The sequence below is a fragment of the Nanorana parkeri genome, unplaced genomic scaffold (genome assembly GCF_000935625.1).
Source record: "Nanorana parkeri isolate BGI_ZX_2015 unplaced genomic scaffold, ASM93562v1 scaffold323, whole genome shotgun sequence".
Classification (NCBI taxonomy): domain Eukaryota; kingdom Metazoa; phylum Chordata; class Amphibia; order Anura; family Dicroglossidae; genus Nanorana; species Nanorana parkeri.
In genome coordinates, this window is record NW_017306591.1 from 132,546 (window position 1) to 146,906 (window position 14,361).

The window sequence follows — 14,361 nt, forward strand, 5'->3', positions numbered from 1 at the left end:
ATATACACGATATATATATATTTTTTCTATTTTCTTCCCCTGAAGAAGCCCCGTTTGGGCGAAACATGTTGGGATATACAGGAGCATCCATACAACATACAATTTTGGAAAAAAGCAACTACACATTTGAGAACTGTACGGTACTGTCACCAGATGGTGAATGCACCTGTATATGGTTTTTATTTACTATTAACCTTTTTTTTCTCTTTATGTTAAAATAATGTTTAACCCCTTCGTGACTGACGACGTACAGTGCACGTCGCCAGCATCGGGGCTGTTTAAACAGACTCCCGGCGACTTTTGCCGCCGGGACTCTGTTTAAACTTGTAGAGCCGACTGTCGGCTTTACAACAGAAGCGATCCTGGCGACTTACCTGTCGCCAGATGTTTTGGGGCATTTAATTAAATTTGTCACTAAATTTTGGGGTTTAATAAGGAGTTGCGCTAATATTGCGCAACATAAAAATTTTCAACTACCACCATTTTATTCTATAGGGTCTTGGCATTCAGAAAATATATAATGTTGGGGGGTTTTACGTCATTTTCAGGCCTAAAATGTGGAATATAACATGGGTGCAAAAATTGAAAAAAGGGCCTCAGTCATGAAGGGGTTAAAATGGTATTCCAAATAAATGTTTTTCTAAGATTTTACCTTTTTGAGGTCTGGAATTGTTTCTTAAAAGCCCCCTTTTTCTCCTTCCCCCCTTGGGTATTTGCACACCCCACTGTGGAAACATCTTTTTTTCTTCTATACCAGAACCCGGGGTGTGAAATTTCCAGCACCTCTATACTCCATTTGCACAACATGTCTACTAATGTTATCTCTAAGTATTGAATTGAGGATTTTCCACAAACAAACATACACGGAGCATAGCATTTCAATAGTACATCTATGGTAGAACAACGGTAATATGCATGAGAAGTACAAGCTGTGTAACATGCCATGCCACGGCAGAACCCCCAGCTATAAGGCCTACTCAATCTATGCTGTCAGTATATTATGTAAACAAGGTAATGGGTCTTGCCCATGGAGCGCCGCGGTAATCCAGCTCCCCCGGATGGTGGCATTCAGGATTAACCACATCAATTCTGGGTACAAAAATAGAGAGATGGGGCTTTAAAAGTCATCAAATGCAAGGAGACCCAGTTCAAAATGACACATACAAGGCGCTTATTGTGTAACAATATATATATATTCTGTATTAAAATACTAAAGACGACAGATTAGCGATAGCATTAAATGGTACAAAACCTCCCTGGATCACATATAGATACATACTGTGTATATTACTAACTTATTAACATATATCTCCTTAAATATCTCTTTATATAATTGCATAAATAAATTCATCCGTAAATGTATTTAGTATTTTAATAAAGAATATATATATTTTTACACAATAAGCGCCTTGTATGTGCAATTTTGAACTGGGTCTCCTTGCATTTGATGACACTTTTAAAGCCCCATCTCTCTATTTTAGTTTTTGTATTCTGTATACTTAGGGGTGTGGTGTCCTAGTTCATGTGGCGATTCGCAATTTTGTGTAACATCAATTCTGGGATATACAGCTTGTACTAACAATTCTATAGTACATAAGTACCGGCGTATGAAAAGCCAGGTAGTAACGCCAAGCGTGTACGTCTGAAATCGGAACACCGTAGAGAAGGGGAAATGAAAGGACCAGAGAGAGAGATGCAGAAAGACTTGTGTACAGTGGAGAATGGGGAAGGGAAAGAGAAAGACGGGGACAAGGTAGGGTCGGGGGGAGGAAATGACATATCACATTAGAAGAACATGCAGGAAGAGATCCCAGAGTCGGGATAGGCTTTTTTTTTTTTTTTATGATGCAATTACGTATAGGCCCAATTCACACTGCGCGATTCGCAAATCGCGCGTTTTTTCACGCGATTTGCATTTTGCACGATATCGCGCAAATGCTTGCATTGAGCAAGCTAGAATCGCGGCAAAATCCGCTCCAAAAAGGGTCCTGCTGTAGCGACGCACGACCCGCGACAGCAGGACCCTTTGCCCCATTACCAAGCATTGGAGAGCGATATCGCGCGGTAAATAGCCGCGATATCGCGGGAATTACCGTGCGATAAATCGCTCAGTGTGAACGGGGCCTTAGTGCTGGAGGCCAGTTATATTGGTATACACACCATAGAAGGTGGGGCACATTTATGTTTTATGATATTAATGGTCGGTAAGATACAGAGACGAGGAATGTTACAAGTCCGTTCTTCAGTCTAATCACGTTCGAGTTTATTATAGAAAAGGCGCAGTTTATATACACAGTCAAAATGTTGTATGGATGTCACCAGCACTCCAAGTATGACAGAATACGTCAAGATTTTAGTGAATCTTCATTTTATTTTTGAAGTCACTTAAAGTGGAAACTTTAAGTGACTTCAAAAATAAAATGAAGATTCACTAAAATCTTGACGTATTCTGTCATACTTGGAGTGCTGGTGACATCCATACAACATTTTATCCGATACGGCGCCATCCGTAGTCATTGCGAGCACCCATTTTTCCACATGGGAAGTCCGGTTAGGTGTGCTACAGGTCCTTGGACATATATACACAGTCACTCACGTACACAGTATGGAAAGAGGAAATGCTCACACTGCTGACACGTACGCATAATCTAAATGTGTTTTTATATTGTTCATATGAGAATATTACTTGCACAAACTGTTGGACATAGTGACATAACACATAAAAGGCAACTCTAGACCTAACATTGGACATAGTGACATAACACATAAAAGGCAACTCTAGACCTAACATTGGACATAGTGACATAACACATAAAAGGCAACTCTAGACCTAACAGTTATAAGAACCTACAGTGGACACATAGCAGGAACTTTTATCATGCTCGAATACCTCTGACATGTGGCAGAGCTTGCCGCTTTGTCTCGTCTCTACACATTTTAATTTGCCTATCACTATGATAGGCAAGTTGTCTGCCCAATAGGAATGGGCGTGGAGGCAGGAAGGGCATTGGCTGTCAGAATGGCCTAAAATTAGTCCATGTCAGGAATGAAGGCTGCTGACAGCAACATTGGCAACAAACTGTTTGAGATTAACTCCATTACAAAGACTAGAGGCCGCCACCTAAAGTTGGTGGAGAAAAAACAATGGGCGAAGGGGGTTCTTTACAGTGAGAGCGGTTAGGGTCTGGAACTCTCTGCCTTCGGCAGTGATTTCAGCCAAGAGTGTAGATTTGTTCAAGAAACGTTTGGACAATTTCTTGAGGGACCGTAATATCCGGGGGTACCAGTATCCCTAAGAATGAGATGATGCGCGGACCTATATGGGTTGGACTTGATGGACGTATGTCTTTATTCAACCCCAAATACTATGTAACTATGTAATACGTGGCCTCTGGTGCCTTCACTTTTTTTCTACCTGCAGCATTCTCCCCTCCGTCCTCCTGCAGTGACAGCGCCTCTTTATTGTATTAATTAGTATTGCAGCCATGGCTGGGACTCCGGCGAGACTTCAATTTTGTCTCCCCAATGGTAAAAATCCATTTTCCTTCCTCAGGTGTATGACCTGTCATCCGATGCTCTCAGCCCCACATTCTACTTCCTGCTGCCGAGCTCCAAGATCAGAGATGTCACCTTCTTGTTCAATGAAGAGGGCAAAAATATCATCGTGATTATGTCCTCTGCGGGCTACGTGTACACTCAGCTCATGGAGGAGTCCAGCAGCGCCAAGCACGGGCAGTTCTACGTCACCAATGTCTTGGAAGTCAATCATGAAGACCTAAAGGTTGGAGGCAAATGGTTGTAGTGTGTGAGCTGAGACTACTGCCAAGGAAAATCTTTTGCTGCCACCATAAACAGATCGACACTGGACATCATTCTTCTCTTCCCCATCAACATAAAGAGGTCAGACAGAGCTGTTGAAGAATTGCTTGTTTCAGATGTGTCTGCGTAGGTTTATTTCACTTCAACTTTCATAGTATATTTTCTAGGATGTGGTGCTCGGGCCCCGATTGGTCTATTGCTAGGCCCGGCACTGTCATGTGGGGGGAGGGAAAGAAGGTCATAAACCCTAAATGAACAGGAATCTTCTATGAGTGTTCCTGTTCATTCATAACATGAGGACACAGTATGTTTACTATAACCACAACTATGAATGAACAGGAAGGGATTTATCTCACTTCCCATTCATTCATAATTGAGGATAGAGTCCACAATTATCTACATACACTCAGCGATCGCTGAGTGTTTGCTCTCCTCTCTGACACGCTGTCACAGGAGGCTGAGCGAGCGCTGTGGGAGGAGAGCTCAGCCTCCTGTGACAGCGCTGTCGCCGCCCACACACCGCTCTGCTGCACTGTGATAGGCTGCCGAGCAGTGTGGGAGGAGAGACACCGGCCGCTCACAGCGCTCTCCTCCCACAGCGCTCGGCCGGCTGTCACTTTCTCTCCTCCCCGTTGGGGGACACAGAGCAGCGCCCAGCTGGGAGAAAAGAAACCTGGGATGTGCCGACGTATCGGCAGGAAAATGGCACTTTCGGCATTTTGCCAAAAGTGCAATTTTCGCCCGATGTTTTTTTTCGCCGCCCGATATATCGGTGCATCCCTAATTTTTACCAATTGGCGCCTCGTGGTTTTGGTTTGTGACAACAATCTTTTCTTATGCAGTTCCAACGGGGGAAGCAAGACGACGCCTGCTCTGTGCCAGTGGTCTGAGGTCATGAACCACCCTGGGTTAGTGTGCTGCGTCCAGCAAACCACAGGCATCCCTCTGGTAGTGATGGTCAAACCAGATGGCTTTCTGATCCAGGAGATTAAAACTTTGCCGGCTAAAGCCAAAGTGAGTGGAGGGCGCACAGACCTGGAGGGGAGTGATGAGCAATTGCCGCCGATCTTACATTTTGTTTTTTAGATTCAGGATATGGTGGCGATACGACACACGGCAAGCAACGACCAGCAGAGGACGACCATGATCCTCCTGTGCGAGGACGGAAGTCTGCGTATCTATATGGCCAATGTGGAGAACACCTCGTACTGGCTCCAGCCTTCCCTGCAGCCCAGCAGCAGCATTAGTATCATGAAACCCGTGCGCAAGAGGAAACCGGCTGCCGTCAGTAAGTTCATTCCAAAACCCAATGTGGACCTCCTACTAAGATGTATTCTTGGTGCCCATAGCAACAGTCATTTTATTTTGTACAGCATTGGGAATAAGATTATTGCTATGAGTAAAAATAAATTCCCTTCCTTTCAGTGACTCGGGCGTCAAGTCAGGTGACCTTCCCCATCGACTTTTTCGAACACAATCAGCAGATGACCGATGTGGAGTTCGGTGGCAATGACCTCCTTCAGCTTTACAATGCACAACAGATTAAACATCGCCTTAATTCCACTGGGATGTACGTCGCCAACACAAAGGTATGTGGATTATACTGTCACAGTCCTCCCCGTTAGCAGCCTTTGTCAACCAATGTTCACTGGAACCCTAAGGCCCCATTCACATGTAGCGACTTATCGCATTTTTGCCGCGCGATATCGCGAGAAGTCGTCGGCTAATGATAGTCAATGGAGCTTTCTTAGCTCCGTGTCGCTCGTCGCGGTCGCTAGTCGCTTCTACAGGACCCTTTTTTTGGCGGATTTTGCTTTTTTCTAATGGAGCCTGACGGAGAAGGTCGCGCTACCGTCGCTGGAACGTCGCCCCGAAAGTTGCGCTATCCCGGCCGCTGCAAAGGTATGTCGCTACATGTGAATGGGGCCTCAGATTCATCCAACGAAGCTTCTCTCCCACTAACCACCAGTATAAGGTGGTCCTTCTACACTGGCTACCAATGTAAGGTGGCACTTCTCCATAGTCCACCAGAGTATCGGGGCGCCTCTCTCACTGATCACCATCATGTAATGGGGTCCTATACTGACTCCCAATGTAATGGGCTTTACACTGACCCCCAATATAAGAGGGCATTTCTTCACTAAACAATAATGTGGGAGGAACAATACAATTTTCACCGTCTACATCTCTTTTCCGTCCATAATTATCCATTTCATTATAATTGCTGAAATAACTTATATGGAGCAGCCCTGGCTTTTAAATATGCAAAGTATGTTGCAGCCCCTATTCTTATTTCCCTTCCTACTGATCACACTTCTGTGTCGTGAGCTGTAGAATATAGTAATTATTGGCAGTGTTTCATACTATTTTAGGGTTCCTGCGTGTTAAAAAGGCCAAGAAGTCCTGCTCTGTAGGCTCCATTTTATAGAACCCTCCTAAATGTTCCCAACCTTTTTCCCCTCTCCAGCCCGGAGGCTTCACCGTGGAAGTCACCAACAACAACAGCACCATGGTGATGACTGGAATGCGTCTTCAAATTGGCACGCAGGCCATCGAACGGGCACCATCCTACATCGAGATGTTCGGACGCACAATGCAACTCAACCTCAGCCGTTCGCGCTGGTTTGACTTCCCATTTACACGTGAAGAAGCGTTGCAGGCCGACAAAAAGCTGACAATCTTCAGTAAGTGAAGCGATGGGTGTTAAAATTGTTTTGCAGTGGTGCAGGGAGTGGAAATGCAGGGGAGTCCTACCGCACTCCTTACTGGCATGTCCCTTGTGGTGGGTGCTGTAGTGACTACGGATGGCGCCCCTTCAGTTTCAGGTAGTAAAGTATGTCGCACAAGCGCACTGTGGTTAAAAAGTGATCATTTTATTGATGCGCGCACAGCAACGTTTCGGGGCCACTCTGGCTCCCTTCATCAGGCATGATATGTTGGGACCCTGAGTGGCCCTGAAACGTTGCTATGTGACAAGATATGTGTGTGCATTAATAAAATGATCACTTCTTGAAGATTTAACCAGGGAGTGGAAGTGGCCCACTGTAGTGGGCAAAATATCAACCCAGGCTCATGGCTGGGCAATGGACGTTCAGGTCCCAATAAGCTTAACCCCTTCGTGACTGACGGCGTACAGTGTACGTCGCCAGCATCGGGGCTGTTTAAACAGACTCCCGGTGACTTTTGCCGCCGGGACTCTGTTTAAACTTGTAGAGCCGACTGTCGGCTTTACAACAGAAGCGATCCTGGCGACTTACCTGTCGCCAGATCGCTTCTGCGTCCCGAAGATTCAGGCCTAAAATGTGGAATATAACATGGGTGCAAAAATTGAAAAAAGGGCCTCAGTCATGAAGGGGTTAAAACAAGTGTGGAGGATGCAGCAGGAGGAAATACAACTACAAGGTCGGTGTACAAGCTGCGCTCCCCAGACAAATGGCCAAATACACCGCTGAATGACATATATGGAGCTGTGTCACCTGCCAGAGGTTTTGTATTTCTCTCCATCCAGTGCTGAGATTTACACAGCTCAACCCTTGACTCGCAAAGGCTGCTGCGGTTTCACATTTGCAGGTCGTCTTCAACACTAATTAGCTGCTTCTCCCTCCTCCTCTCTGAGTTCTGTTGTACAGGGACTGCAAGAGGTCGATACCGGGTCAGATTCAGGTGCTTACTCTGCTTGCATTAAAGAAAAATGCACATACATGGTTATATCCAAAGCTAATGAATAGAGCTGGGAACTTTCACCACGAGAATCGCCAGAAGATACAATATCAGTAGACTGAATGTGTTTGTTTTACATCTCTCTTCTCTTTAGTTGGCGCATCGGTGGACCCGGCCGGCGTCACCATGATGGACGCCATAAAAATTTACGGAAAGACGAAGGAGCAGTTCGGCTGGCCGGATGAGCCGCCGGAGGAATTCCCCTCCGCGTCCGTTAGCAGCGTCTGCCCAGCAAATCTCAACCAGACCAACGGTACGAGCGACGCGGAGACCACAGCGCCGCCTTCAAGTAACGGCACCGTCGTGGAAAGGTGAGCGCAAGGGTCGGCAGGGCAATGGCATTTTAGGAAATGAAGGGTGATTTTAAAAAGTTAGACTTGGCTTAGTCAATATCATGTTTTGTCTCCTTTTTTTGGGGGGTTCACCCTAATTCTGAGCCCCATTGGCACTCTCGGCTTCACATTGTTCTTTTTGGTTTTTGTTTTTTTTTCTTTGCTCCCCAAAAGTTCTGACCCAGAAACCTTAACGATCTTGGACCGGTTAGTAAGTCTTCCTTACTCTGCACGAATGATTGTGCGCTCCCATCCTCTGCTGGTGTCCCCCCTCTTTGCGCTTGTTTTGCGTTCTTGGCCCCTTCAGTGCATGGCGGTGTCTGGGTAGCTAGTCGGTTCTGGTGCGCTATAATCGGCCTTCGTAGACGGCTGGCTTTGTACCGTGAACAATCTTATCGGCTTGGGGGCATGAGTGTGACTTGTAGCAATTAGCTTGCCTACAGTATTAGACACAAGCTTGCCAAAAGCAGCCAAATCCCGGTGTCCATTTTTAACGTGGGGTTTGTAATACACAATAAAATGTTAAAACGATTGTTTTTAAGGCACTCCGCCAACACACAAAGATATATAATGGGCACGGAGCGGCAGCTTTGAGCGGCTTGGCTTGCACCCAGGCACTGTTTCTTTTTGCATTAACCTTTCACCTCTGATCTTTGATGCCAGAGATAGTCTAGAATTAGTCTTCTCCCGGTTTAATGGACATGTGACGAATGCTGCAGTATATACGGCTCTGGGGTTGGGCTGGATGACCCATGTCCTATGCTTTGTTCCTACACAGACTGGTGGGGAGTTCCCTGGAGGCTCTGGAGAGCTGTTTTGCCTTTGGACCGGTGCCTGAAAAGGTAAGTGCTCACGACTGTCTGCATGGCAACGATTGTCACATGTTATCTTGCGGTTTGCATGTTGGTTGCATGCCGTGCCGCGTGGAAGTGAAACTCTTATGTAACAAATGTTTGTACTCCTCCTGACAATGCCTTCATCCTCTTATCTCACTGTAAGCCAGCACCATCTTTGCTTAAAAAATAAAGGTGCAGAGGACGCGGTGCTCGCCAAAAGGCCGTCGGCTTGTATTTCACTGATTCATACATGGCTCTTGTCGGAGCATGAAGTGTTCTGGTGACGCTTTGCTTTTTATCATCTCTGTTTAGGTTTCTTTCTGAGTCAGAATTGGCTTCAGGCCTTGGGATGCTGGATTATGCAAATCTCTGTACATACACAGTAGTCTTTTATGTTCATGGGTGTGCGTACACATGTTGCATGACACAGTTCAGCCTCCTCCCCCCCCCCCCCCCCCCCCCCCCCGTCACGGCTCCCTGCAGGGATTCCCCCCCCTCCGATCCTCCAGCGCTGACTGGCAGAACGGACGGGGGAGGGGGCGGGTACAGCTGTCTCTAGATAGGCAGAGCCAGCTGTCACTCACTCAGCTGGGCGGATCCAGACAGTAATGTCGGGATCCGTTCCGGCTGCAGCGGTCTCAGTACAGCTCGCGGTATACTGAGCCTAGGGTGACGGGAGGACGCTAGTTTGTGTCCTCCCGTTACCCTCAATAGAACTATGGGGAAAAGCCCTGACCCCATAGTTCCCCTTTAATACTTTTTAAAATGAAAAACCCATCATAGTCTCAGAAAGATCAGCTCCCTGCTTACCCTCCTAATGGACTGTTGGTTACAGTGAGCAGTCATAGTGAGCGATCCCAGGGGGAGGGAACGCTGACATACGTCTTTATTCCTGCACCAGACTCGAGTAGCCTCGTCCTCCCAGTTTGCTGCTATCACATAGCTATTGAGAGGCAGAGTCAGCGCAGCGATTTGACATCAATTCAAGGAATCTTTTCATGATAAAGGGGCGAGATTTTTTACATGTAGTGTTTGTATATTGTGACATATCCGGATTTTATTCATAAATGCATTTACAGTTACTGATGATTTTGCTTTAAATCTGAATTCAGGAGAAAAACAAAGTGTCAGCTTTGGAGCTCGCCACAGTCCTGCTGTCCATGCCGACTCCATCGAGTGTCCAGCTTCAGACCAAGAGCCTCCTGGCCAGCCTGCACACCAGCCGCTCTGCCTACCATAACCACAAGGTAACACTGGCGTCACCCACAAGGAGTTCTGACCCGTTTGTTGAAGCCCAACTCCGGCCGAAACCTTTTAGCATGAGAGCGTGTGGGAGGTTTAGAACAGGAGTCAGCAACCTTCTCCACGTTAATTAGGTCTCCCATTCATCAGGGCTGGGATCTGTCTTGGATACTATATCGCTTATCCTAGCTTCTCATACATTCAGTTTGCTAATTGTGAGATTTTAGTCCTTACGAGGGGGGCCGGATTTCCCACAAGGCCAACCAAGGCCCGGCCTTGGGGCAGCAGGGAGTAGAGGGGCCGCAGGGGTGTGGAACTGATATCTCCCGATGCCCAGCCAGTAGTTTTTCTACATTTAGCCCTTCCTTGGCCAAGCAGAGCTAAATGTACAGCAGGGAAGCCACGGCTTGTTTTGTACACGTGATCTTGGCGACAATGTATGCAGCGTGCAGGTCTCCCATTCTACATGGGGGGTGGTGTTTGGCAGGTAGGGGACGCGTTGAGGAACCTGGCCTTGGGGCAGAGAGTAAATCTGTCCCTCCTTACAAGGGTATATTCAAAATCCAAGCGCTGATGAAGGTGGGGAGTTCTGACCTCCAAAACACGTTGGCTTTTATTCCAATTATTTGATTTATAGTTTCCTTGAACACATTTGTGGTTTGGTGCTCTTCGTGACATCTTTCTCTTCTGGATTCTGATTCTGGTGCCCCAGTTAGGGTAACCCTGTGTGATGAGAGCAGCTTCACCAGGGCCACAGAGCCTTAAGCTGGCCATACACCTTACAACCATTGCACGACTTTCGTTGTGCGATGGTTGTAAGGTAATTAAAAGCTCGTACGACCCGCCCATCATGGACAGGCAGATCGTACTTGCGATCATCACAAGCCCGCCCTGCTGAGGGGAGAGCTTCCGATGACTGACTGCAATGCTCAGCGGGCAGTGTGCGCTCACGCACACCGGCCCGTTCGCCATTTGTCTTCAGAGTTTGCCACTAACCCGCCGAAAAATCTTAAGATTTTCGGCAGGTTTTCCAGCGTGCTCGGAAGACAAAAGACGTGCGACCGTACAGTAGAAACGGTCGCACGCCTTCCATACACCTGCCGATTATCGTACGATCGCGGGGTCACCATAATCGGCAGGTGTATGGGCACCTTTTAGTTTGACATCCTGCAATATCACACAGCTGATTATCGTTATTCCAACTACCTCTTTGATAGTAATTCTCAATGATAAAAACCTGGTAGGGGTTCCTGCACTGCCCCCATTTATCCATAACTAGCAGCAAAGGTTCGGCTTGAGCTGCACTCTATTGTTCAGACTAATAGGCCTCTCTATTTACAGGATCAGGCCTTACTCAGCAATGCCGTGCAGAGCTTAAACGCCAGCAGCCGAGAAGGCAAGGACCTCGATCCAGAGGTGTTCCAGAGACTGGTAATCACTGCCCGTTCCATCGCCATCATGCGCCCCAACAACCTGGTGCACTTCACGGAATCCAGACTCCTAGGGGAGGAAATAGGCAAGTCCGCACTTCTTCGGGTCACCCTTCTTTCTAGAACCTCTGGTGCATTTTTTGGCTCTCTCATTTTCAAATGTATCCACAGAGTGCGTCGAAGAAGCAAAGGAGCCCCCGAAGTGCAGGGAGGAAGAGAGTTGCACTTTCATCAATCAGCTGGTGAATCAGTTCTGGAAACTGCATGCGTCTAAACCCAAAAATGCTTTCCTGGCCCCAGCATGCCTCCCTGGTAGGTCATCGTGCGTTCCCCGTTGTATGTGTCCTGGCACTGGCTCTTCATTGACCCGCGTTTTTTGTCTCCTCTAGGGCTCACCCACATAGAAGCCACAGTCAATGCTCTTGTGGACATCATTCATGGCTACTGTACCTGTGAGCTGGACTGTATTAACCTGGCCTCCAAGATTTACATGCAGATGTTGCTGTGCCCGGTAGGTGCAGGGTGCAGTGTGTGTCGCCCTCTATACCGTAATTCTGCAGGTTTGCATATAACTCTGTTACAGTTCATTCGTTTAGGATTCCCGGGTCATTTTCGAGGCGAGACGACGCTATGGTGCCGTTAGCTTTTGTTTTACATGGACAAATGCCGTAGTAAAAAATATATTTTGCACAACTTTATTGACATCACGAAAGACAAGAAGTTATGGCAATCTTCCATTCGCTCGCAGCTACCGCAATATCTGCAAAAAGAGTTCCCTTTTATGTTGATTTTAGAGATGTTGGGTGACGGAAATGGGTTATTGCCCCTCAGGGATACTTGGCCAACTACCGCCACGGTGAATGCCCACTAATCGAAGTGCTGAATGGATCTAACCATGCCATCCTCCAGACCCTTGTCCACTCCAATAAAGGAGAACTATGAGGTGAGTGATTTTCACTCAGCCTCATAATCTGAGCCGACCTGTGACGAGACTGTCGCAGGTCGGCTCAGTAGATCGGGAAGTGAGCGAACACATACCGCCACTCACTCACTTCTCGATCTATCCCTGCAGAGAACCATGACTGTCAACTCACTGCAGGGATTCCCCCCTCCCCTTTCCGATCCTCCAGCGCTGACTGGCGAGACGGGAGGCGGGCGGGCACAGCTGGCTCTGCCTCTGGATAGGCAGAGCCAGCTGTCAATCCCGCAGCTGGGTGGATCCAGACAGTGTTGTCGGGATCCGTCCCTGCTGTGGCGTCTCAGTATACCGCGAGCTGTAGCTCCCTATATGCTGAACTTTGGGTGACTTGAGGACGCTAGTTTGTGTCCTCCCGTGACCCTTAGGAGAACTATGGGGAAAAGCCCTGACCCCATAGTTCTCCTTTAAGCCTGATGAGATGCCCCGGCCCTGTTCCCTACCCATAAAAATGTAGGGATGCACAGATACTAGTATGAGTATTGGTGCCGATGCAGAGTATTTGGGTGAGTTCTTGTACTCGCCCCAATGCTCCGATGCCTAGCCCGTTACTTCCAGCATCAGGAAGCCGGGCAGTGGGTCATTATACGCTGCCCGGCTTCTTGATTGGTCGGGAAGCCGGCTCCATGCTCCCTCGTCACCTGATGACTTTTGCTTTGAAGCTTGCGAGTGCAATAAAAGTTTGAAAAGGATTTGACAATATTGACTCATGCAGTTGTGTAGTAAATGGTACAGGCAGCAAAGCAGCAAGCTTCCAAAGCTGACCGAGTACTTCCCATTACTAGCGCTTGGCCACTACAAGACGAATTCTCATTAAATACCTGATTCTGGCCTAGTATCAGCTTCTTTCAGTCCCCCAAACTGGGGTAGAGAGAAGCAGCACACTTTGCTTCTCAGGTTTGCTGTAGTACAAGGCACATACCGAGGCAAGAGCAGAGTGAGAGAGAGATGAGCTCATCAATCTGCTGCTTCTCCTTTCACTGTCCTGTCACAGGCTGGCGGAAGGACAAGACCTGTAATTGTTACTGAACTGCAACAAAAAAAAAAAAATTAGATTGCCTGCTGTGCCAGTTAGAGCTGTGCTGTGTGGCAGAGCTATGCAAATCTCAGAAGTGGATGGACAAATACTAATCCATTGGCAGGTAACGCTGCTCCCTTTTTAATGTATTTTATTTGTATATTTAGACTTCCGCCTATGAACCTTTCCAATAGCTGACGGGTTTGACTTAAGTTCTCACTGAAAGACTGTATTTAGGCTAGCCGGTAAATGTCATATACCACGTCTGTTAATTTCCACCACTTCCATTTCCAGGATCCTTCGGTGAGCTTCTCATGCAAGCAGGCTCTGATCCGTGTCCTCCGCCCCCGAAATAAACGCCGCCATGTGACTCTTCCTTCCTCTCCGCGCAGCAACACCCCCATGGGTAAGGGCAAGCTCACAATTCCTGTGATCATTGTGTGTCTCCAGCTCATCATTGCATTCAGCAGAGTTTCTTTAGCATCTGAGAATTGCATCATGGGAGTCGTATCCGACATTGGGCATTGTGGTGTTGACGTGAGTTTAGGCCTTTTGGTTACAAGTTGTGTCATGTCTAACGGTGCCAGTTACTACACAGATGTTTTATTTCGAGGTTTGTCCTTCACATCCAACATCCTTTCTGTATCTTCCATTGCTTGTTGCCCCTGCCAGTCTTGTCTGGGAGGCCATGTTGTGCTAGCTGAAGTCCCCTGCATCCTCCTGTCTACCTAAAATGATGAGGTGTCCACCTAGACCCCAGTACCTGATGGTTTTAATTCTCTCTAGGTTGGAAAGCTTGGTTTCCTTCAGGGGTGGCTGTAATTAGGATGCCTCCGCCATACAAGGACCTCTTTAACCGTGAGCACTTGGGTTTCTCTCACCCTTGGCTAGAAAGGGTCTCCTTTTATTGTGGTGGTCCCGGTGATGTGACATGCAGGCAGCCAGATTAGTCAGGTGCTGGAGGAACACTGTTTTTGCTAGCCCTTCT

The 14,361-nt window shown here is 47.4% G+C and overlaps 1 protein-coding gene across 1 annotated transcript in view; it reads left to right on the forward strand.

The window, feature by feature from the left end:
- UBR4 (ubiquitin protein ligase E3 component n-recognin 4) overlaps nucleotides 1–14,361 on the forward strand; it is a 103,213-nt gene that overhangs the window by 49,583 nt on the left and 39,269 nt on the right. Inside the window, 14 exon segments of the mRNA XM_018558168.1 lie at nucleotides 3,554–3,900; nucleotides 4,662–4,833; nucleotides 4,906–5,107; nucleotides 5,245–5,408; nucleotides 6,287–6,503; nucleotides 7,634–7,850; nucleotides 8,046–8,078; nucleotides 8,650–8,713; nucleotides 9,820–9,954; nucleotides 11,291–11,465; nucleotides 11,551–11,691; nucleotides 11,769–11,890; nucleotides 13,668–13,779; nucleotides 14,337–14,361. The exon segment at nucleotides 14,337–14,361 is cut by the window's right edge and continues 133 nt beyond it. Of these exon segments, the coding sequence (XP_018413670.1) occupies nucleotides 3,554–3,900; nucleotides 4,662–4,833; nucleotides 4,906–5,107; nucleotides 5,245–5,408; nucleotides 6,287–6,503; nucleotides 7,634–7,850; nucleotides 8,046–8,078; nucleotides 8,650–8,713; nucleotides 9,820–9,954; nucleotides 11,291–11,465; nucleotides 11,551–11,691; nucleotides 11,769–11,890; nucleotides 13,668–13,779; nucleotides 14,337–14,361 (2,126 nt within the window).